The 25,217-nt window shown below is 38.2% G+C and overlaps 1 protein-coding gene across 10 annotated transcripts in view; it reads left to right on the top strand.

Annotated features, from left to right (window-relative positions):
• The window catches only part of BCAS3 (BCAS3 microtubule associated cell migration factor), a 574,202-nt gene that overhangs the window by 262,904 nt on the left and 286,081 nt on the right, over positions 1-25,217 (top strand). For 9 of the 10 annotated variants that reach the window (XR_003428780.1, XM_027087291.1, XM_027087292.1 and 6 more), the window contains 2 exons: positions 20,078-20,178; positions 22,903-23,099. Coding sequence is in view for 9 of the 10 variants with exons in the window: in XM_027087291.1 (XP_026943092.1) it covers positions 20,078-20,178; positions 22,903-23,099 (298 nt within the window). In the remaining variant the exon portion in view is untranslated. Of the gene's footprint in view, positions 1-20,077; positions 20,179-22,097; positions 22,202-22,902; positions 23,100-25,217 lie in introns of those variants that run through there. The other variant, XM_027087299.1, reaches the window with a different exon arrangement.

The raw sequence follows: 25,217 nt of genomic DNA, 5'->3' as shown, positions 1-25,217 counted from the left end.
GTTTTTGTTAATTATTTAACTCTTTCAAATATAATTCACTGTTAACACAAAAATAGTATCAATGTATTGTGGTCTTTAAAACACATACATACGTGTGTGTGTGTGTCTGTGTGAGACAACAGTAGCATAAAGGCCAGGAGTGTGGGAAATGGAACTATACTATTGTAAGTTTTTATAGTATATGTGACTTCAGCATCATTTGAAGGTTGTTAAAGATGTATATAATGAAATTTAAAAAAACCTAAGTGCTCAGAAAGGAAATAAAATGTTAACAAATAAGCAAGTTGATGTAACCCTAAGCATGTCAGTGCTCACATTAGTTATAAATGGTCTAAACATCTAAACAAGTCATGGATCAAAAAATAAACCCCAGCTATATGCTGCTTAGGAGAAACCCACTTTTTTTTTTTTTTTTTTTGCGGTACGCGGGCCTCTCACTGTTGTGGCCTCTCCTGTTGAGGAGCACAGACTCCAGACACGCAGGCTCAGTGGCCATGGCTCACGGGCCCAGCCGCTCCGCAGCATGTGGGATCTTCCCGGACCGGGGTACGAACCTGTGTCCTCTGCATCGGCAGGCGGACTCTCAACCACTGCGCCACCAGGGAAACCCCCACTTTTTTTTAATCAGCATTTTTTAATTGAAGTATAGTTGACTTAAAATGTTGTGTTAATTTCTGCTGTACAGCAAAGTGATTAAGTTATATATTCTTTTCCATTATGGTTTATCATAGGATATGGAATATAGTTCTCTGTGCTCTACAGTAGGACCTTGTTGTTTATCTGTTCTATATCTAAAAGCTTATATCTGCTAACCCCAACCTCCTCCCCCTTGGCAACCACCAGTCTGGAGAAACCCACTTTAAACCCTCGCTTGCTACATTAATATAAGACTAAGTAGAACACTCCACCCAACAACAGTAGAACGTACATTCTTTTCAAGTGCACAGGGAACATTGACAAATAGAGACCTTCTTCTGGGCCATAAAACAAGTCTCAATAAGTTTAAAAGCTTTCAGGTTATACAAAGTATGTATATTCTCTGACCACGGTGGAATTAAATAAGAAATGATTAACAGGTCTCTGAGAAATCTACAAATATTTGGAAACTAAACAATACACTTCTACATGATACATGGTTCACAGGAAAAGTCAAAAGGGAAATTAGGATTATTTTTAGCTGAATGAAAATGAAAACAGAACACATCCCTATCTTAGACTACTATTCAGGGAAAAAAATAGTAGATTGAAGTATAAATACATGCAACAAGTTGGATGATTCTTAAGAACATCGTGCGGAGAGACAGAGTACGACAGAGAGTTTTGAATATGACCATAAAGGGTTCGGTAGATCTTTATGGTGATGGAACCGTTCTGTATCTTGATTACTATTTTAGCAAATTCTTATGAATCTGTAATTCTTTCAAAATAAAAACTTCATAGAAAAATGAAACATTTGTGGGATGGCATTAAATTACTACTCAAGGTGAAATTTATAGGACTAAATGCCCATGTTAAAAAATGAAATCAATGACTCAGCTTTCACATTCAGAAACTAGTAAAGTAGAGGGAATTAAAACACAAAAAAGGTAATAATAAAGATGAGTGAAATCAAGGAAATAGAAAACATAAAAACAATAGAAATAATATAGAAAAATAGGAAAAAGTATTTAAACCATAACGCTGTGGTGTGGTTTTCTTCTGCTTGGAGTCTGTGAGATTCTTCAATCTGTGAAGTTTTAATTTTCATCAGATTTGAAAATTTTAATACAGTTACATCTTCACATTTTTTTCTGTCACTCTGCTTCTCTCCTTTTGTGACTCCAATTATATGTCTGTTGACAACTTGATATTTTCCCAGCTCACTGATTCTTTGTTCAGTTAAAAAATTCTCTTTCCTTCACTCTGTTTGATTTTGTATAGTTTATATTTCTATGTATTTATATATATTGTCTTCTGCTGTCTAATCTGCTGTTTTATTCAACACATTCTTCATTCCAGATACCATATTTTTCATCTGTAAGTTCCATTTGGATGTTCTTTTAGATCTTTCATTTCTTTCCACATCACATACCTGTTTGAACATACGAGACATATATTTTGTAATTGTTGTTTTAGAGTCCTTGTGTGCTAATTCTTTTCACCCTGGTATTGCTTGGGGTTTTTTTCTATTGATTGATTTTTCTTCTTGGTGTGCTTTCCTGCTTCTTTATGTGCCTAATGATTTTTGATAGGATGCTGGGCATTTTTGGTTTCATGTTCTTGAGTGGTGGATTATTCTGTTTTCCTAGGATGTAGTCAAATTACTTGGAAAAAATTTGATTCTTTCTTTGTTTATTTTTAAGCTTTGTTATGGAGGGTTCAAAATAACCTTTTGCTTAGGACTAATTTAATTATTTTAGGAGATAATGTAAATCTAGTCTCTTTTATGTGGCCAGTAGTAGATATGGGTGACCCTAATTGATTTTTACATTTCTTGTCCTTAAATCGTATGTATTATCTTGATATTACATTATACCAGTTCTGCTGCCTTTACTTTTGACTCATTACCTTCCCTAACATAAATAGAAATAAAAAACATGTATATGAGTATCTATAACACATTGTGATAAGTGCTTGTTAATAGCATGAATTAATTGGTATAGAAAGGATGGTGAAGGATGAAGGAGGTACAGAGAATTCAAGCCATAGCTGCTGGGACAGAAATGACTTAGGAAACCATAATTTGAAAAGATACATGCACCCCAGTGTTCATTGAAGCACTATTTACAATAGACAAGGCATGGAAGCAACCTAAATGTCCATCGAAAGAGGAATGGATAAAGAAGATGTGGTAATATATACAATGGAATATTATTCAACCATAAAAAAGAATGAAATAATGCCATTTGCAGCAACATGGATGGATCTAGAGATTGTCATACTGAGTGAAGTAAGTCACACAGAGAAAGAGAAATATCGTATATCACTTATATGTGGAATCTAAAAAGAAGTGATACAAATGAACGTATTTATAAAGCAGAAATGGACTCACAGACTTAGAGAATGAACTTATGGTTACCAGGGGTGGGAGGGTAGAGGGAAGGGATAGTTAGGGAGTTTGGGATTGACATGTACACACAGTGTTATGTGGCAGCCTGGATGGGAGGGGAGTCTTGGGGAGACTGGATACATGTATATGTATGACTGAGTTGCTTTGCTGTGCACCTGAAACTATCACAACATTTTTAATCGGCTATATTCCAATATAAAAAGTTTAAAAAAAAGAAATTCAAAGAAGGAAGAAGTTAATTGTTAGTGGGATGGAGAGAAGTGGCTGAATTTCAGAGAAATTGAGCAAGTTGCCTCTGTAGGATTTGGGACTATATGAGGTTACTGAAGAAAAGTGAGGAGGAATGGATAACTAGCTTAACACTAGGTTATGCCATTCATTGAAACATTAAAGAGAAATATGTTGCCTAGAGTAGGAGAGAGAATTGCTGATTACAGTGTTGCATCTGTTTTGGTGCATGCAGTATGTATCCTGGTGGTAATATTCAGTAGGTTCTTGGAAATAACTCAGAACCTTCCATGTGTGTATTTATAGATTTGAGCTCCTTTCTGAGATTGTTTGGATATGTAATTAGTAATTGATGTAAGCTTTCTCTGAAATAATTGTATCCTAGAGAGAATTTAGAGAGAAGAGATGAGGTTCCATTATGGTACAGACAGCATAACATGTAAGAAGGCAGTGTTAATCATTCTAAAAGCTCCACCTGAAACCTTACTTTTCAATAGCTGGGCTATCTATTGATATATCGGCTTTTTAAAAACGTTTTTGCTTTACTGATCACTTGGACTTTACTAGCACTTTTGTTTAAATCTGTATATATAATGAAGTAGATAATACCTAAAGCTAGTATTGAAATTTGTCTTACCCATAGAAGTATGAAAAACACAAGTAGGCAGCATATTTAAGGTTAGATTCTAGAGATCTTAATTCCCAACTAAATTTTTTGCTGCTGGCCTACCGGCTACAACTGTGAGAGTAAAAATAGGAAATATTTTTCCTTGTAATATAAAGTCACACTTTGGGGTTTAGAGTTGAAGACATTTTTAGCCTATTTTACTGTCTTGTTTCATTGGTTTTACAATACAGTGGTGATCTATTTTGAACATACTGATACAAAAAGGAAGAAAAAAGTATTGCTCTCCTCTACCAGGGTCATTATCAGTACCCTGGCAAAGCAGTTAGATGTGCAGCAGTTTTCTGAGCTGCTCTCTTTGGAGTGTCACATTAGATTTAACCTGACATCCTGGATTGCATCGTTGTTGTGGTATGTACCAAGTATGGTGGAGGTACTCAACACTATTTCCTTGCATTGTCCATAATAAATATTTGCCCAAGATTGGGTAGGGTGGAAGGGGAAAGAAAGAAATGTTTTTCTCCTGTAGAGGAAACTTGTAATGTAGGACTTATTTATAGAGTATTTATAGTCCATTGTTGGTCATTGGGTGTGTCATACTGCTCTATCTAGGTCTGAATATCTGAGGTACTTAAGAAACCACTTCATATTGAGTTATATTTGATGGATTCTCTTATTTATAGTTAATTTTATCCACTGACATGTCCTTCCATAGAGAAATGATTTTAGTGAAATGAATGGTGTTTTTCTTCAGGAGACTAGAAGTTTGAGACATACTGACCCTGAATTTAGCCATATATATGTTGTATAATTTGGGGAACATTATGAAATTGAATACATTGTCTTCCTCAATGAAAAAATATCATATAGTTAATCAAAAAGTTTAGATTAGAGTACCCTTTTCCTTCTTCTTTCCCTTTGTGTTTAATGGGATACATGCTTTTTATTGATACCCGTATCTTTACATAGATCTTCACACCTATGGAATAGTTCATTGGGTTTCTCTGTCATCGTTGATTTATTGTTGAGATGTTTCACCATCAAAAGTCCTCTCTTTTACAACATAATGACCTATACTCCATTCTGAAGTAAGTCTTGGCATTTCTGTCATTTGCTTTAGTATTTATCATTTGGAGAAATGATGTCAAACCACCTTCCTGTCATAATTACATGTCAAACCACCTTCCTGTCATAATTGTTCTTAAAATTGAAATGAAACAAAAACGTTTTTATAGAGGGTTTTTTGGTACTTTTAAATATCTTGCTTACTTTATTTTACACAACTGTGTGACATCACAACTTACTGTACCTGTTGGTTGCTTTATTTTTAATAAATTTATTTATTTTATTTATTTATTTTTGGCTGCGTTGGGTCTCCGTTGCTGCGTGCAGACTTTCTCTAGTTGTGGTGAGTGGGGGCTGCTCTTCATTGTGGTGAGCGGGCTTCTCATTGCAGTGGCTTCTCTTGTTGTGGAGCATGGGCTCTAGGCATGTGGGCTTCAGTAGTTGTGGCTCGCAGTCTCAGTAGTTGTGGGTCGCAAGCACTAGAGTGCAGGCTCAGTAGTTGTGGCACACGGGCTTAGTTGCTCCGTGGCATGTGGGATCTTCCGGGACCATGTCCCCTGCATTGGCAGGCGGATTCTTAACCATTGTGCCACCGGGAAGCCCCTGTAGGTTGCTTTATGACCTGCTTTTTTTTCAGGTACAGTTGACAGTATATTCTTTTCCATTTATGCTATTAATATTCATTGCCATCAGATTGGCAGATTTGGCTGGGATAGAACATTGATTCTGATAGATTAAAGAAAAATAATCTATTGGTCATAAAGCCTCTAGTCCATGAGTACCTCTGCTTCTGCTGTCATTTACTCTAACCCACCAGAGTTTAAGTTTCTTATATTCAGATACTGATACCCCTGAATATGCATTTTGTTAGTTGAGTAGTGGGGATATAGGATGGAGGGTACAGGGATATCTGTTTGCCTTTTTCTCCAAAAATAAGGAACTAAAAGAATGGTCTGTGTCTGCTTACCTGCAATAATGTAATGGGTTGATATTGGCAGGAGCTTGTGGTTTGATGTGCCATCACTTCCATCAGTAAGGTTAATTGCTAACAAATGACTAAATGGGAATTTAGGGGGAATGCTACAGCTGTCTGCTACGTTAGTGGTGATGGGAGTTCTGGCGCCATTTCAGGGTCACTATTTGTATCTGTCTATCAGAGTTAGAATACAGTTGTTTCTCTCAGTTTCAGCCTTCTCTATAGAATTTCTGTCAATTGTTTGACTCCATTAAGTGTGCAGAGGAAATAAAAGCCTGAATGACCAATCCACCAGGGGCTATGGATAGACCCTTTCATTGTCCATACTCAGAGCACTGCATTAGGTCTCATTATCCATTTATAATAAGCGACCTCTGCCCCCTGGGTCATTGAAAAATATTCAGTGTGCTCTTCTGACACATAGGGCACCTTTCTCAGCAGACACATCAAACAATGGGACGTCTGGTAGTCTGGAGGACTAGTGCACATGGCAGGTTTTTAAATACACAGCCTTGTGCCAAATCACTCTGACAATTTGCTCTTGCATGGTTCATAAATGTACTAAGGGGAGCCTAATGTCTGGAAGATGAATGTAATATTCCTTTCCTCTTTTCTTTCTTTTTTTCTTCTGTTTAAAACAAATTTTTTTTGCCATGTTTTTCAGTATTGTTTTCTAGAAAGGATTTGCCTTCATGTCTGCTTTCGCATTTCCTGATAGAGAAATATGGAAAGATTTGGACATAGTGAATGGATAGAGCCATCATCTTTGGAAAGTATTTGCGAAATACACCCATGGAGGTTATCTGTGGTACACTAAAAACCTATCTTCTGTTTCCTGCTGTGCCCAAACTGGTAGTGATTAAATATCCCACTGAAAAGTTTGAGAAAGAACTTGATACTTCCTTGATCACTATAGTCCAGATTTCTTCTGTGATATAAATTTAGGCCACCTACTTGAAATCTCCGTGGTTCTCTCTCCAGCCCCCAGTGCATAGATAGACTTGGGGAAAAGATGGAGATAACATAGTGATTATTGGATGGAATATAAAGTAAGAAAACTGTCATGTCCGGAGCTTCACACTGTATAAGCTGAAGGTGGTCTTCTAAGAGTCTTGTCTAATGGTTACTAACTATGTGGCCTTAACAGTACAGTGCCCTGTTAAGTACTGCTAGGAGTCAGTCATTTACCTGAAGGATGTTGGGATAGGAAAATAAAAGATTGAGAGCCACTTCTTTAGCAGTTCATATGAAGAAACATTAAGAATAGGGGAAAGTGTTTATAAGAGTACTTTTTAAGTTTAAGATGCATACATTTCATTGGTAAAGCCTTGTTCCTCTCTTGGAAGCTTACATACTTTGCATTTTTTGTGTCACATATATTGGCTTGATCAATTTATTTAAAATATATAAAACACACAGGCATTCAAAGAAAACCAGTATTACAATGAACTGGCAGCCACACCGTCCAGTAGACCCCAGATGTCTAGTTCAGCAAAGCAGTTTTCCTATTAAATGATGTACTGTGGCATGCTCTCAGATCCCGGGACACAGAGGTGTCACCTCCAAAGAATGACCGTTGAGTTCCAGCTCAGATTTTTCTCTCCAAACCAGTTATGGAAAACCATGTAGTTGTCAGAACTCTCTCCATGACAAGAATTAATATATTAACTGGATTATAGCACCATTTGACAAATTGCTTACTAAATACATCAAAATTGATTGGACATTCTGTATTTGAATTGACAAATGGCTGCATTAGGAGAACGAGGGAAATCCATTAATTATAGCCGCTCTCAACCATGGGAAATATAATCATATAAATATAGATTTTGTTAAAACAAAAATCTCCACTTTATGGTAGCATTGCTTATGTGTTTACCTACACCTCTTTGTTGTTAACAGAAGGGCTGCTCTTGGCCACTGCCCTTTACATAATCATAAAAAAATAATAATTTCTGCTCTGTTATATGTTTCAGGCCCTCCTGACTGCATAATAGTTTTTAGTTCTTATTCCAGAAAAGTAGAAAATACCAGGGAAACTCAGCCTTTCTGCTTGGTTCTCAGCTGCACCCCTGTCTGTCCATCTTGCCCTTGGAGTCTCATTTAAGTCAGAAGCTTTACTTTTTGCTTTGATGGTGTATAAGCTTTTATCATCACTCAATTTCTTCTTTTTCTCATGGTCTTTCTTTCTGAAGGTAACCAACCGAATGACCAAGGCAGAAGGGAGGTGGGTGAATGCCGTGGATTGTCTCTCTCCAGTTTGAGTCTGTTCTCCTTATTGTTGACATATGACAGGAGGCTTTCTGCCATGTGATTTTGTGGAAGTTGTGGAGAGACGAGAAACACTGGAGTGCCTTTATACCATTAGTTTCTTGCCTTTTCTACTATGCTTTCTTTGTATTTTATGACCACATGAAGAGCATCAGAACCTCCCTTACATGGTGTCAAGTCTGGGTCAGAGCTGAGATTTTTTTTTTTTTTGCTGTACGCGGGCCTCTCACTGCTGTGGCCTCTCCTGTTGCAGAGCACAGGCTCTGGACGCTCAGGCTCAGTGGCCATGGCTCACGGGCCTAGCCGCTCCGTGGCATGTGGAATCTTCCTGAACCGGGGCATAAACCCGTGTCCCCTGCATCGGCAGGCGGACTCTCAACCACTGCGCCACCAGGGAAGCTCCAGAGCTGAGATTTTTAAGAATATTTTGCGTTTACTGTTTTTTTCTTCTCTTGGGCACTCTGCTGCCTTCCAAGGCTGTTCCTAGGTACCAGTGGTCCTCCCATGGTTATGTCACTTATACTTTAAGTATAAAACCAAACCAATATTATCTAAAATGAAATCTTCTAATTCCTCAGGGGTATTATAGAGAATGTAAAGTGTGGTTCAAAGTACTTTCTTTTCTGTTACTACATGTAAGGCTTCCTTGAATGTCTGTAACTTCTTTGTGTTGGGACTTCTGTTCACAGTCATTTTTTCCCATTATTCCATAGCTTTATATGGTATCTCTGATCAGTATACATAGATGTTTATTAAGATGAGAAAAATGATTATATTAAGACATGAAATAAAGGAATCATGGAGACTAAATCGGTGATATAGTTTATATTTGGGGATAAATAACTCTCAGATGTTTCACATGAAAATTTTAATTTAAAATAATGAACTTACCAGGTAGAGACATCATGAATTGAAACAGTTTATACTTCAGGTTAAGAACATGGTCTTTGGAGTTTGCAGTTCTAAATTCCATTTCTGCTATTTGCTGGCTGGGTGACATTGGGCAGATAACCTCTCTGGGCTTTAGTTTACCTGCCATTAAAATGGGAATAATACTTACCTTACAAGATTGTGTTAGATTAAATGAGGTAATTCATCCAAAAAGCTTTACACATTATCTTGGATAGAATAAAAACTTAGCAAAGATTAGCTTTTGTTTGTAGGTCGTGTTAACAGAAATAGTATTCTTGTTCTCCTTTGAGGTCTTTCTTGCCTCTATCCCTTCCAAGAGCTTTATGACTGAGATACTATTAGTCGGCACAGCTTTGTTGTTAACAAACAACAGTGAAGAGAAAACATTTGTGGTAAATCCTGTCTCTTCTGTTTTTAAGTGGTCATCTGGACAAGTATGGCTCTAACCTGAGCATTTTCAAACCTATAGAAAGAAATTTTTCTTAGCAATTTTAATTTATTGATGCAAATGAAAATTTCTCTTAGACCTATTTGTTTTGAGCATCTTCAATACCTTAGTAATTTATAGGAATTGGGATTTTTCTTGGTGTCCACTGCATTCTGAAAGGCTTTACTCTGGATAATTGCCTTAAAACTCTGAAACTTTTACATAAAAGGTAAGATTCTCAACCCCCAGACTTCTGAAATGCCAGAAGGGCATTTGATTTTCTGAGTTTGTCATTAGAATCATTGTTCACTATTCCAGTGAGCCTTTTGTTTTTCACTCCATATTTTTTGAAGTTTATAGTGAACATGTGTTCATATAATATTATTTAGGTGATTTTTTTTTTTTTAAAGGCAATGAGAGAGGAAGAGAGGGAGGGAGGGGAAAAGGAAGAAAGAAAAAGAATGAAAGGAGAGGGGACTTCCCTGGTGGCGCAGTGGTTAAGAATCTGCTTGCCAATGCAGGGGACACGGGTTTGAGCCCTGGTCCGGGAAGATCCCACATGCAGCGGAGCAAATAAGCCTGTGCGCCACAACTACTAAGCCTGCGCTCTAGAGCCTGCGAGCTACGACTGCTGAGCCTGCGAGCCACAGCTACTGAGCCCACGTGCCACAACTACTGAAGCCTGCATGCCTAGAGCCCGTGCTCCACAACAAGAGAAGCCACTGCAATGAGAAGCCCGTGCACCACAACGAAGAGTAGCCCCCGCTCGCCGCAACTAGGGAAAGCCCGCGCACAGCAACGAAGACCCAACGCAACCAAAAAAAAAAATCTTTAAAAAAAAAGAAAGAGGGAAAGAAGGGGAGACGGAAGGACAGACTATATTGCAATTTGTTATAGAGCATAGAAATTAAATGTTATACTAAGGCTAAAGGTATTAACATGGATGATCCTCACACGTATGGTGCTGTGGGAAAACAACATAGTCCTGAATACTTCATAGATCTCCTAGTCTTGCCAAGAAAAGAATCAAGATGGCTCTGTGTCCAACTGCGGGTCAAGAAATGTTTGCTGTTTTTTTCATTCATGCAACAGACTTAAAAAATTTTTTTTATTATGGAAATGTTGAAACATTCACAGAAGTACAGTGAATAGTATAATGAGTCTGCCTGTTACTCAGCTTGAAGAATTAACAACATTCTGCCACTCTTGTTTCTTACGTTCTCTTAAAATCTTTTTTTTTTTTAACGTATGGTGGATAAAAGTATTGTGAGAAAGCCACCCACTTTTGTATCTTTTTACCTATTAATACTTTAGTATGTATCTAATGACAAGGACTTAATAATAAGGAGATACCTCTTTCTAGTAGTTGTACATTGTGCAGCAGTAGAGGGAAGAGCAAGCCTTGGAAAATGTTCTCCTGCATTTGGAAAGAGAGAAAAACATACGGTGGTTGTGAGGCAGTATTCTCCATCTCATTCTTTCCCCAGTCCTCTTGGCTCTATGATTTTTCTGATTTATTTAGAGGTAAAAATCTTAAACATTTAATTTCTCTATTTTATGGAACATATCAAGGATCCTTAATGATTGTTTGGAAAGATTTTAAATTATGTTCTTAAGTATAGGTTGAAAATGTTGATGTCTTCCACAACTAAAAGCTTTTAACTCTCCATGCCAAGAGAACTTTGCCTCTTTTGCTTAGGCAAGAGAAAATCTGTACTTAATTCTTCCTGCTGTATAATGATCTGGCCTTATCTGGTATGCAACTAGATAATAAATAAGGGAAGCATGGAAGAAGCTGCATTAACTCTTTGCAAAAAATGATCTTTGCCGTTTTTACATTTCCAAACGACTCCCTCCCCTTTATATTCGTTTTGTAAGACCTTGTTGTGGAGGCTGGACTGAGTACATTAGACTCTTTGCCCTTCAACTGTGCCATTGTAGGTTAGATCGGGAACAATACGTTTCCAATAACTGGCCTATTGCCTACTTGTACAGATTGGTACATTGATGACTGAATGTGGTTTAATGATCCAAAACAGTGATTTTTTACCTTCAAGACATCAATTTGCAATACTTTCTGCCTAACCTCTACTCATCTCAATCTCATAGAGGATATTATATTTTAGAGTGTTCCTTGAATTTAGAGAATTGATTATTCCTGAAAGAGCTGCCTCTAACATATAGGGTTAGCTGTGAGAATACAGTTGCCACTATCGAAAGATTACAGCTCATAATTCTACAGAGAATTAGCACCAAAGAGCTTCTAGCTTCCAGCAAATAGTCATTTCCCTCAACAGAAACATACACCACCATGTGTACTTGAGCAGTTGCTAAAAGCTGGTCCTATATTTGATATGTGTGTGTAAATACAGAGATAATGATAAACAGATACATGTAGAGTGAGTGTGAGAAAGAGTGTATATAAGCACTTCTATTTCCCTTTTTAGAGAAAACGCCACAAAACCCAAGAAAACGGGGGAAATGTATGACTCGATATGCTATAAGCTCAACTTTTGTTTCATGCATTGGTTTCCATCATTTATTGTTACACATTTTATTTCTTTGTTTTCCTTTCTTAACTTCTTGGATTGACTTCGCTAACCATATTAACTGTAGTGTACTTATTCCACAACTTTATAATTATAAATTTTTAAATAGGTACATGGTATACACAATTTAAAAGGTACCAAGAAATATTTAGTGGAAACTGAGTCACCCCTGTCCCCAGCCATGTTCATTTCCTCCCGTGAGGTAACAGTTATGTAAAGGTGAACTTTGATAAGAATGGTTTTGTTGTTATTTAGACTTATTTTTCTGGATAGATTATCTAACCCTTGGTAAGACAAAATTGTTATCTCTAAGCTGCAAGCAAGGTATTATACAGACGTAGTACGATCCTTTAAAATAGTCAGGGTGGACTCACTTTTCTGGTTATCCTGCTACTGGTTTAATGTATATATAATATAGTTGTACTATGAATTGAGTTGCCATAATACACATTAAATTGTGTACATCTTTCCAGGTGACTTTAATTGCAGATGTTTTGAAGGGACTGTCGCAGCCTATTAAGTTGGGACAGTTCGAAATTTTCAGGGGAGTAGCTGATCTTGCTGACAGCCTGAAGCCATTGTGTTTTATTCTTTCTGTTCATTTTATGATATGTAGAGTTACACTGAGGAGCAAAACTAAATTGTGACCCCTTCCAGTCTATCCCCAGGTACAACTTGTCCAGATACGAAATGGCAAATGACCGTTATGGTAGGAAGAATAACAAATGAAAGCTCCTTAGTTTATGTCTTCTGTGGGAATATTATATGATGCTTTAGGGGTAGGGCAAGGGAGACAGAGCACGGTAGGGAGGAGATGCACCTTGGGTTGTCAGTTATCCAGTGAAATCTATTATCTCATAAACAATGAGGGTATGTCATTTTTCTAATTATATATTGCTTGTGACCGTTCTTCTGGGAATGTAGAATGAAAGGAAAGTGAAACCAGAGATGTACAACGACTGACTGTTAGAAAACTTTAATAATTAATTAGAGAACATCTATGGTACCGCAGGGTCAGGGTGCAAGGAAGATCATTGATCCGTTTAATATATAACATAGGTAAAGCCTGTTCCCTTTTATGTATTGTAACACTTCAGTTGTTGTTGCACGGATACAGGAGATGGCTCCTAATAAACAGATCAGCCAGTAATATATCGTGCTATTGCTTGATTACTCTGTGTGTGAAATCCAGTGAATTCCTTTACATTTAAATGGAAACATTTATAAATTACAGAGAAAACTTACAGAGTTCAGTAGAGGTAAGAGTCACTCCCTCAATAAATATAAGTAGGTACCTTTATCTTAAGGTAGTTAGGTGTGGTATTTTTGACCTGAGAGCCTTCTCCCTTTTTAAAAAATTATTTTTAAAAAGACCAGGGTTTAATTTTTGTCAGTTTGATAGTATGAAAGCATAACTTCTTAAATTTTGCAAATCTCTGATTACTACTATTTATGTGTGTTTGTCGGCTGTTGTATTTCCTCTTTTGTGAATTGCTTGTTCGTTAGGAAATGCCTTAGACTATTTTGCTTTCGGATTATTTCTATTTGAGCCTTTCTTGTTAAAAGGCAAATTTTATTTTCTGTACTAAGAAACTACATTCCCAAGCAGAATTTCTTCCTAAGATCCTGAGTGCTTTCTGATCAGAAACAGAGTTTGGTAAAGAACCCTCTCTTACTGTATGGCTGCTATATAAATGCTGTTTTTAATAAGTACCAAAAATATATTGAAGTTTGTCCTTGGATGAGAGTTTATCACTGTTGGCCTTTGGGTGAACTTTGAGCCTGAGCTGTTTCATTCAAGGCAGCATGATGTCATTTAACTCACAAATTTCTCTGTTGCTAGAAAAAGGAATTGTTGTTCCCCTAAATAACTTAAAGGACTGAATAATGCTGGCACAACATTATTCACCTCTCAGGTCTCCACTAAAGACTTCAGCATGGTAAGGGTTTTATTGTTCACAGAGGATTGGTGGGGATATGGTATGGAGTAGGAGAAAACAAAAGCTGTGTCTGGTCCTGAATCTGAAGAATATTTTATTCTACCGCCCACTCTGCTGTCGGTATGACCCAGCTCTCACTCACTTCTCCCAATAAAAACCTTTGGATCCATTTTTGTTTCTTCATATTAAAAGACTCTCTGCGTTTCTTTCTAGAGCTGTTTATTCAGCATATGAACATATTTTAGGTTTTGCAATAGAAGCTAAAGCAGAGAGCTACATCTCACATAAAAAATGAGATACTGTTTGGATCAACATTTGCCCCCTTATTTGAGAAGTAGATTTCCCTGATTCCAGTACTACCAAGATTCATTTCAGGGAGTAGAGCAGCTTTTTAGCATCTCCTAAAGTTGGGAGCATGGAGTTCGCTCCAGGAGAGCCTGTGCTTGACTAGCAGCTGTGTCCTCTGAAGCTAAGAGAATTTATTACTGGGAGTTCAAGAGATGCAGGGAAGACTAGAACAAGAACATAACAGAACCAAATAGATTTTCCCTTCATTGGGTTCATAAATAAGCACTGCTCATTGTTCAGCATTATGCTTTGTGTCAGTTTATATAAAAAGGATGCTTATAACATGTATGTGGTTAGTCTTTTAACTTTCATATGCATTGTCAACTCTTTTCTTTCATTGTTTTAAGGACAGATGGTGCTGGGAGCAAATAATTATTCCTTTTATTCTTTCATCTTAATGGAATATCTAGATCCTGTGTGCCCTGTTATAAACTCCATAGTTAGGAGATCTGATTTTTTCTGGAGTATCTAAACCATGCCCAATACACTGAGAAAAGTAATTACCTGCTCTAATATAAAGTGTATTCAATATATTAATGGTAAAAATGTATCTCTCTCTTTCAACTAGAAGGTTAGATTTGTTGTGGATGAACTTAGGCTATTGAGATCTAGCTGTTACTTTCTGGGGATTTTCGAAAGAATTTGATTCCCTGGAATTGAGGGTACACTGTTATTACTTCGGGTAAAACACCCTGAAATGTCGAGAGTTTTACATTTCTCCAGGACTAGTAATAACTCATTCTTGGAACCTTGATTCAAACCTACATATCCTAACCTTCAAATATTCCATTAACTAGTGTTAAAAAGGAGATTTCTGGGCTTCCCTGGTGACGCAGTGGTTGAGAGTCTGCCTGCCGATGCAGGGGACATGGGTTCGTGCCCCGGTCCGGGAGGATCCCACATGCCGCGGAGTGGCTGGGCCCGTTAGCCATGGCCGTTGAACCTGCGTGTCCGGAGCCTGTGCTCCACAATGGGAGAGGCCACAACAGTGAGAGGCCCACATACCACAAATAAAATTTTTAAAAAAAGGAGATTTCAGCGTGTCACTTTAGATATCTGTTAATACAATGTTTATAACTCTATCTAATTACTATATTTTATGTGGGTAATTTGTAAAAATTCTATACTCATTGATCCTCTTCCTGACTACTTATGGATTTGAGATGTTATATTATGAATTGACATTTTCCATTTTCAAATTGAGAATTTTGTTACGTGGGATTCAGACGTAGGGGTATTATCAGAGGACCATTAAATCTTTTTGTTCATAATTTTACTTAGGTTGTTCTACTGACTTGGAAGTTTTTTGGGAGTTTTGATTAACAGGACTAATTTGCAAAGGTCAGTGCTGAAGCAGATTTGTTTTTGTTTGCTTTGTACATAAACACATATAAAATATATAAATATATTCATAGGAATACACACATACCTACACACACACTCATATATCACTGTAAGACAGCAAAATACACTTAGTGATTTTTTTCTTAGCTTTTATTTACTCACTAGAAGCATGATCTGCTTTCCTGAGAACACAATATAAACAAAGTCTGCCTCACAGTTACCTCATAACGATCTGCTCATCCTGCCCTTGGTAGTTGATCTATACTTATCAAATGCCTGTGTGTACAGGCAGTACTTTTGAAGTTGTATTCTCTAAAGAAAATTGACAGTGTTTCCTTTTTAGTTAGATGGATAGGCTTGTTTTAAATTACTGTACTAAAGGTAGGGATAGAACATGGCAGAGATTTTTATTTCAAAATTCCATATCCTTTTCCTAACCCAAGATTATTAACTATCTAAAACAGTTGGTAAAAGTAAAAGATACTAACCATTTTTCTTTAGATAGAAGGTAGGTATATTGGTCCATTAAACTCAGGCTTGCAATATATGTAACTTTTTTTTTATAAATAAACTCTCTTAAGTCCTCTTTTGTGCCTCCATCCTAACAAGTACAGAAAAATTAATCTCATCAACTATAACCTTTTTTTAAATAATAGCTGGTATTTATTTGGCCACGTGACATGCGGGATCTTAGTTCCCTGACCAGGGATCATTTTATCTTTATTTTCACCACTGAGATGTCCCAGTTCCCTGCCCGATCATTGGCTATTGGTTCATATAGATCTCTGCAACATCCGTCCTTGTTTCAAAGCCTTTTCAAAGTCTGACAGTTCCCTGGACCTTGTCCATATTACTCTTGGACACATAGTAAATAGTCATCATCCCATCCATAGGGGACTTAGAGAGGTTGTCACAGGCTCAGCTGTGCAGACCCACTATGTGCACAGCTTCTCTACTGTTGCACATGTGGAATCTCCTGCTACTTCCTTGAACTCTACCCAAGAATGAATATAAAGGACTTCCCTGGGGGCGCAGTGGTTGAGGGTCCGCCTGCCAATGCGGGGCACACGGGTTCGTGCCCCGGTCCGGGAGGATCCCACATGCCGCGGAGCGGCTGGGCCCGTGAGCCATGGCCGCTGAGCCTGCGTGTCTGGAGCCTGTGCTCCGCAACAGGAGAGGCCACAACAGTGAGAGGCCCACGTACCGCAAAAAAAAAAATAATAATAATAATAATCCAATGGGACTTCCCTGGTGGCGCAGCGGTTAAGAATCCACCTGCCAATGCAGGGGACACAGGTTCAAGCCCTGGCCCAGGAAGATCTCACATGCTGCAGAGCAACTAAGCCCGTGCGCCACACTGCTGAGCCTGGGCTCTAGAGCCGTGAGCCACAGCTACTGAAGCCCGTGCGCCTAGAGCCCGTGCTCTGCAATAACAGAAGCCACCGCAATGAGAAGCCCACGCACCACAACAAAGAGTAGCATCAGCAGGCGGACTCTCCACCACTGCGACACCAGGGAAGCCCTGGATTATTTTTAAGTTTATCCCCCCTCCCACCCCACCCCTTGCCTTTTTCTTTTTTTTGGCTGTGCCTTGCAGCTTTCAGGGTCTTAGCTACCCCACCAGGGATTGAACCCAGGCCCTCGGCAGTGAAAGCATGGAGTCCTAACCACTGGACCTCCAGGGAATTCCCAGGTTTATCCCATTTTGATGATGGATGAATAAGTGTTCTACCATTCTGGTATCATTACTTATTCCAGAATGCAAAACTCCATTTATTCACGTAATACTTATGGAATGCTTATTCTGCAATAGGTAGTAGCCTAGGCTCAGCATGTGTAGAGTACATTGTAAACTCCTGGAAAAAATTCACATTAGGTACTAGTTGGTAACACAAGGGTATAATTTCTCACTTCTTCTTAAGTTTTTCCAATATCTTTCTGTCTACCCTAGCTTTATTTTTTTTAAAAAAAGAAAGCCGTAAACCATCTGCTGATCCCTGCCCCGTTTGCCTTCCTGATTCTTCTTCCACTCCCAACTTGCCTCATCACACCCAACCACACTGGCCTCCTGACATTACCGAAACATTTCCTTTATGTTCCCACTTCAAAATGTTTGTAATTGATATTCTCTCTGTAACACTTTCCCCTCAGATATCTGCATGGCCTATTCATACCTCACCTCTTTAAAATCTTCTCTCACCTCAACTGCGTTCCAAAGTGTGTCCTGACCTCTAGATATTTGTCCATAGTTGCCTTCTTGACTAGTATTTAGGGAGTGGGGTTTTGAGGCATACTCTTGCTCTGTTCTGTATTAAGAATTTAATATCAAATTTATTTATTAAAAAGAATACAAATGGTTAGGGAATAACTCAGCCTTTGCAAACATAAATTTACTTATCATCTTTGCAATATACACCAAAATTATTAAGGATGCTTAAATATTAATTGATTATTATGGTATTCTTTTCTTCATGATATTCAAAATCCTAAGAAATTAGGTGTTATGCTTTGGTGATAACTTGTGTTTTGTGCCAGATGCCAGCATGCCTCTCAGCTGTAGAACTATGAATCTGAAGAACTGATAGCTAATAGTTTTAACCACTGCAAATCTTGTATTTTAATACTATTTATCTCCCTCTGATGAGTAATTGACTGGTATCATTTCTCCTCTCCCAGATAGTTAAGATAAGGTTTTTGTGAGTACGTCTTCTTTAAAATCTTGTCCTGTGTTCTGCTCTGTCTACTTCACTAATATCTGTTTCACTGAGATTTAGTTCTTCAAAATACCTTGTTCTGGCAAGAGTGCTGTGAGATTAGCATTCTCAGTCACTGCTCATGGAAGTGTAACTCTTTCTGAGAATATGCATTAAGAAATTTAGACATGTTCATATCCTTTGATTTCATTTTTAGGAATGTAGCCTAAGGAAAATGCACATACTGAAGTATATACCTATCTCTGGGTGGTAGAAATTCTGAGATTATTTTCTTTTTCTCATTCTTTTCTGTTTCTTCTAGGTTTCTTTAATACTCACCAACTTTCCATCCTCTTCTGTCCTCATCCTTTTCTTTTCTCTATTTCCCCTCAGTACTTTATTGCTTTATTTCTCTTAGTATTAAAATGTATACAGAGGGAGAGAATATATGGGGAATCTCTGTCTTCTCATCCATTTTGTTTTGAACCTAAAATTGTCCTTAAAAATGAAGTCTGTTTTATAATAAAAATAAGCAAATAAATAGTATGGGATTTTAGGGACTTCCCTGGGTGGCACAGTGGTTGGGAGTCCGCCTGCCAGTGCAGGGGACATGGGTTTGAGCCCTGGTCTGGGAAGATCCCACATGCCGCGGAGCTGCGGGGCCAGTGTGCCACAGGTACTGAGCCTGCGCCCTGGAGCCCAGGAGCCACAACTACTGAGCCCTAGTGCCGCAGCTACTGAAGCCTGCGCGCCCTAGAGCCCGTGCTCCGCAACAAGAGAGGCCACCACAATAAGAAGCCCGCACACCGTGGCGAGGAGTGGTCCCTGAAAGCCACAGCTAGAGTGAGCCTGCACTCAGCAACAAAGACCCCAGTGCAGCCAAAAATAAATAAATTAAATTTAATTTAAAAAAATAGTATGGGACTTTAAATAAGTTTCTGTTGGGATGGTATTTGGTTCATTAGGAACTCAATAAATGTTTGCTGAATCATTTTATTGCTTTGACTAAGCAAAGGTTCTTCTTTTTATGAGAAAGCAGCCTCTTTGTGTTTTAAAGCCTATATCCTACCACCTAAGAATCAGGGAAACTACTGAAGTATCCAGAAAAAATGAAACATTTCTTTGGATAAATGAAATGTTTTAGGAACTAAAAGTGTTTTAAAATTAAAAATATTTTAATGCCTTCCCTTTATATGAACTATTAAATAAACTCTTAAAGAATCTTATTTGATATTTGTTTTAAAAACCCCTTCCTGAATTATAGGAACTGCATTAAATTAATTTCATTGTTAGATGGAGAGGACTGAAGTGTCCTAAAGGCTAGGAATTATATTGGTGCATGGGCAATCGAATTGTCACTATTCCTTAATGTACTTGTGCTGTTAAGATGCAATTAGTTGTGTATTTCTTTAACAGTGATACATGTAATGACTAAATTCCTGCAGATGTTTTTTAAAGTGTACTCTTATTTGGAGATTTTTCTTATTCCTCAGAAACTCAGTCTTTCTTGTTCGTTAATTATTTGAATTGTGCATTGAATGTCTTATTTTAGCTTATAAATTACCACAGTATTCAGGATGGTTATGCCCACATTCATTTTTTTCACTGAATGGATAAAAGTTGTTTAAATACATTTTCTTTCTCCTGCAGTGGTTCCCCCTGGAAGTCCTGGGCCCATTACTCGGCATGGGTCCTATGACAGTTTAGCTTCTGACCATAGTGGACAGGAAGATGAAGAGTGGCTGTCTCAGGTAAGACTCTGAAACACTGGGTCTATTAAAGTGACAGAAAACAGAGATCCATTAGCTCTTTTTTTCTTGAATTTTAAAAATTATTTTCCTTAGAGGAAAATGGGCAGAATTGGGATTTTTTTAGGTTCCCCAAGAAATAATCAATTGTCTTTCCATATTAAGAATTTCTCATAAATACTGCTGCAGGGATACATATATTTTATACACACACATATACATATGTATATATGTGTATACATTAGCGTTCACACAGAGAGCATAAAATATGCTATCTTTCAAACAATCCATTCATATCCCCCAGGACCTTGGATTTCAGGTGGACTGTTTGGATTAAAATAAGAATGGGCCTTGTTAAAACAGTGAAGCCTTTCAACAGTCTTTGGGCTTTTTTTTTGTGGAGGCAACAATTTCTGAAGATTGGGCCCATACTTTGATTACGAAAGTTAGGCATTCTAATCTACACAAGTGCCCGCCTGGCTTTCCTTTCCTAAGCTCCTGTAATGCCGCTTCTAGCGGTCTCAAAACCAGTCCTGTAACAGCTTCGACTGACCCTTCCTCTCCGTGCTAGGTGAAGCTGTCTTCATCTCAAGGGCTTTGAAATAAAAGATACTCAGGCAGATTTCAAAATGATGAGATTACAAGTGACTTCATTACAAATGCTGTTATGTCTGTCTCAAGTCTGACATCATTTGGTGAAGTTAATGACTGGTCTCAGATTACCAATCCAGCGGCTTTTCATCAGACAGGTGCCTCAGTGGAGGCCGGGTGCAGTTTCATTGCTTTCTCAGGGAAGGGAGCCCGAAAAACTAAAGGGAATCTGGGAACTGGAGAATCAAATTGTTTCTAGGTGACATACATTTCATCACACCAAAAATACTCCCAGGAAGATCCTTGAAGGATCTTGATGCATATGGAGATACATCATTTCTTGAGGATACCAGGATAAATTTAAAAAAAAAAAAAGAATGCTGGCAAAGAAACCACTGTCCTTCACTTCCACTTTTCAATTAGAAAAAGGGGTAATGTGTGCTGTCAGTGTGAAAGTATCTACAATATGTTTGTACTGCATACAACAGGAGAGTGAGCAGGAACATCTGGCCATTGCCTCAGTGAAATTGCACAGGCATCTGTTTACCTCTCGGCTCTGTGACACTGATGGTTTTGAGCTTAAAATACACAGAATGCTTTATCTGTGGCCTCATTTACATTGCTGAATACAACTTCTTGAATGAGAAATCACTGTCCTAAATCTGAGTAGTTTTCTCCCTGTGTTTGGTGGGAATGTGAATATTGTTCCAAGACCGTGATGCTTTTGCCCTTTAGGACTTACAAACACAGAGCTGCACTCCGTGAACCTTTTCAGTTACATTTTGTTAAGAATTAATCACTGCAATCAGAGAAATGTGATTAAATATAAAAGAACTCAGGGCAAAACTAAGGCACGTGGCAAGTCAGTTCCATAAAGTATGTATACAGACGTGGATGTAGCAATTACAAGACATTGAGAAATAGTGTTTTACCAAAGGTTTGCATATTTAGTCTCTTATTCAAGTCGCTCATTTGTAAAATCACATGTTTATTTTTAGGTTTTACCCTGTGTCTTACTCTCTGCATTGTCTAGTATTGGCAACATTCCATACCCCCTCCTTAGAGCATGAAATTCATAAAGCATTCTGTTATTACTGTTTTGCAGCATTTAAAATACCTATGTGAATGTTCATGGTAGTTGAGAAAACAATCTAATTAAGAAATGGTATTTTGAAGACAAATCTAGTTTGAGGGAAAATATATAGTCCTCTCTTACATTAAAAATGAAATTTGGAGGATTTTGAGGGCAGTAAATATTATAGTGTTTAATTGTGGAAAGAAACTGGCTTTGGGTATTAAATTATTTCAGACCTTTTCTTTTCCTTGGATAGTTCAAGAACAACTTCACATTTGTCATGAGCTTGGTCCTCAATGAAGGAATTACTTTTAATCTGTGGATTGATAGGTGTAGTATTCACTGCATGCCCACAAAGTGGTAAGTACTGTCTAGAATGAGTGAAAAACGTAGTCCCTAGGGAGCCAGTGCTCGGTATATGAGGCAGGCAACTGATCCTTTTATTCTCATGTGATTTTTGTGTTATATATGTGGGGTGCATGTGTGTGTGTGTGTGTATTTGTGTTTACATATACACACATATATTTACACATACACAAAACGAGTTTCTGGTATTGATATATTTTGGTGAGAACCTGTAGAGGGATGTAGTGAATGTCTCTATAGGTTGCTATTGTCATCACCTTTTTAAAAAATATATATTTATTTATTTATTATTATTATTTTTTGGCTGTGCCTAGTCTTAGCTGCAGCACACGGGATCTTTTGTTACGGTGTGCAGGCTCCAGAGCACATGGGCTCTGTAGTTGCAGCACACAGGCTCTCCAGTTGCGGCATGTGGGCTTAGTTGCCCTGCAGCATGTGGGATCTTAGTTCCCCGACCAGGGATTGAACCAGTGTCTCCTGCATTGCAAGACAGATTCTTAACCACTGGACCATCAGGGAAGTCCCTGTCATCACCTTTTGATTGTAGATGCCCTGTCCCTCTTCCACTTGGTTAAGATGGGCTTCTTGGAGAACGTGAGTGTTCAGAGCTGAGACTGGGGTGAGGGGGTGGATCATGAAAGGCTCTCAAAGGGAGAGCCTAATACATTTCAATCATGATTCCTAATCTGTTCCAGGTAGAAATTGTAACGCACACCGGACCCCACAGACGTCTGTGGATGGGTCCACAGTTCCAGTTCAAAACCATCCATCCCTCAGGCCAAACCACAGTCATATCATCCAGTTCATCTGTGTTGCAGTCTCATGGTCCAAGTGATACTCCACAGCCCCTTTCGGATTTTGATACAGATGATCTTGATCTCAACAGTCTCAGGTAAGAAATAAGAACTAGATAGTGATTTGAACACATTAATATGTTCATTTGTCATTAACATCTTAGATAATATTTGCATTTCCCCTTTTGACGCTGTATCACGTTGCAGAATACATGCAGTGTAACTTGTGGTTCATCATTATCACTGGGGATCTTATGTGAGATCTTATCACATCCAATAAATATTTGTGTTCTGGATTGTACTTCCCTAAATCTAATATTCAGTGTACTTTTTAAAGCCGTCTTATTTTATGATGCCTCTCTCATATTTCTAATATCTATCTCTTTATCTGTCTTGCTATATTTTCATCATATATATTCTCGATTCTTACTTGTAAGAATCACAGTAGTTTACAGAGTATGCTTTTTATTATTAGCATTTTTTTAATGTAATTGAGAACTTTTTGACTTTTGTGCTCTTCTGTTTGCTTAGCAGTTTAATTTGTTACACCAAGACTTGACACATTAGGACACAACAGACAGTGAAGGGCTCAGTCTAATGCAATATAATCTCCCTTTCCTTGTGTTCTTTTATAAAAGAATTCTACAGTGTATTTTTATTTGAATCTAAAATAGCCCTCTGACCTTTTTCGTGCATCTCTTTTTTAGAAATTGTGGAAAAATGTGTCCCAATCCTATGTTGGAAATATGTTTTTATTCTACTTCTTTGTCAACATTAATAACAAATCTTTATAACAATGCAAAAGCTGTTGCAGAGGTGGATTAGGCCTAGATATTTCTTGTTTAAGAATAACTCATATAATGAAGCATGTCTCCTGTAATACCTTTCTAAGTATTTTAGTTTTGTGTTTTTTTTTTTTTTATTGCGGTACGTGGGCCTCTCACTGTTGTGGCCTCTCTCGTTGTGGAGCACAGGCTCCGGATGCGCAGGCGCAGCGGCCATGGCTCACAGGCCCAGCCGCTCCGTGGCATGTGGGATCTTCCCGGACTGGGGCACGAACCCGCGTCCCCTGCATCGGCAGGCGGACTCTCAACCACTGCTCCACCAGGGAAGCCCACTATTTTAGTTTTTTATTTTAGTATTCTTTGTATTTTATTTCTTCCATACATTTTTGGTTTTTTTGGTTCAGTATATTTTCTTCAGCTTTCTAGAAGTGGCACTTCTCCCTAAGATGTGAGGCAATAGTGACAATACAGTGGGTGCTAGACCATTTTTCATAGGTACTAATTATAAAATATGATCCAGTTTCAGAAAGTCAAGTAGAGTCAGTCCTCAGCTTAGTGAATAAGTGCATATTCAAATGTTTTTATAGGTTATTTTGTTACTTAAATGTTAATAAAATAGACCCATAAAACTATGTTTATTCTCTTTACTAAAGTATTCACAAGATTCTCCCCCCACCTTTTTTTCTTTCTGTTGATTGTCACCCGCTACGCTGATAAGACCCTGTCCCTTTTCTTTGGAGGACATCCTCAGCTCCTGTATACACAGCTCTGTTCCTTTGGGTTTTTTGTTTGTTTCTTTTTTTGTTTATAAAGGTTTTTTTTTTGATGTGGACCATTTTTAAAGTCTTTATTGAATTTATTACAATATTGCTTCTGTTTTCTGTTTTGGTTTTTTGGCCACAAGACACGTGGGATCTTAGCTCCCCGACCAGGAGTCGAACACGCACCCCCTGCACTGGAAGGTGAAGTCCTAACCACTGGACTGCCAGGGAAGTCCCCTGTTCCTTTGTTTTTGACCTCCCCTAGCTTTCTTACCCCTTATTTCAGATACAGTTCTTCATTTAAAAGCTCTCTAACTTGCTTTTTCAGACAGAGCTTTATTCCTGAAATCCTTCCAGAAATTTCCTCAGGGACTTTTCTTTTTCTTATACTAAAGAGCTCCCGGTATTTAAATTGTTTCTGTCCTATTTGTTGGGAACATATAAATATTAGAAACCGGGCTTCCCTTGTGGCGCAGTGGTTGAGAGTCCGCCTGCCGATGCAGGGGACACGGGTTCGTGCCGCGGTCTGGGAAGATCCCACATGCCGCGGAGCGGCTGGGCCCGTGAGCCATGGCCGCTGAGCCTGCGCGTCCGGAGCCTGTGCTCCGCAACGGGAGAGGCCACAACAGTGAGAGGCCCACGTACAGCAAAAAAAAAAAAAAAAAAAAAA

The sequence above is a fragment of the Aethalodelphis obliquidens genome, unplaced genomic scaffold, assembly GCF_003676395.1.
Source record: "Aethalodelphis obliquidens isolate GAN/ISIS:26980383/991018 unplaced genomic scaffold, ASM367639v1 scaffold58, whole genome shotgun sequence".
Lineage (NCBI taxonomy): Eukaryota > Metazoa > Chordata > Mammalia > Artiodactyla > Delphinidae > Aethalodelphis > Aethalodelphis obliquidens.
The sequence above is the reverse complement of the archived record's forward strand: the minus strand, read 5'-3'. Positions and strand labels throughout refer to the sequence as shown.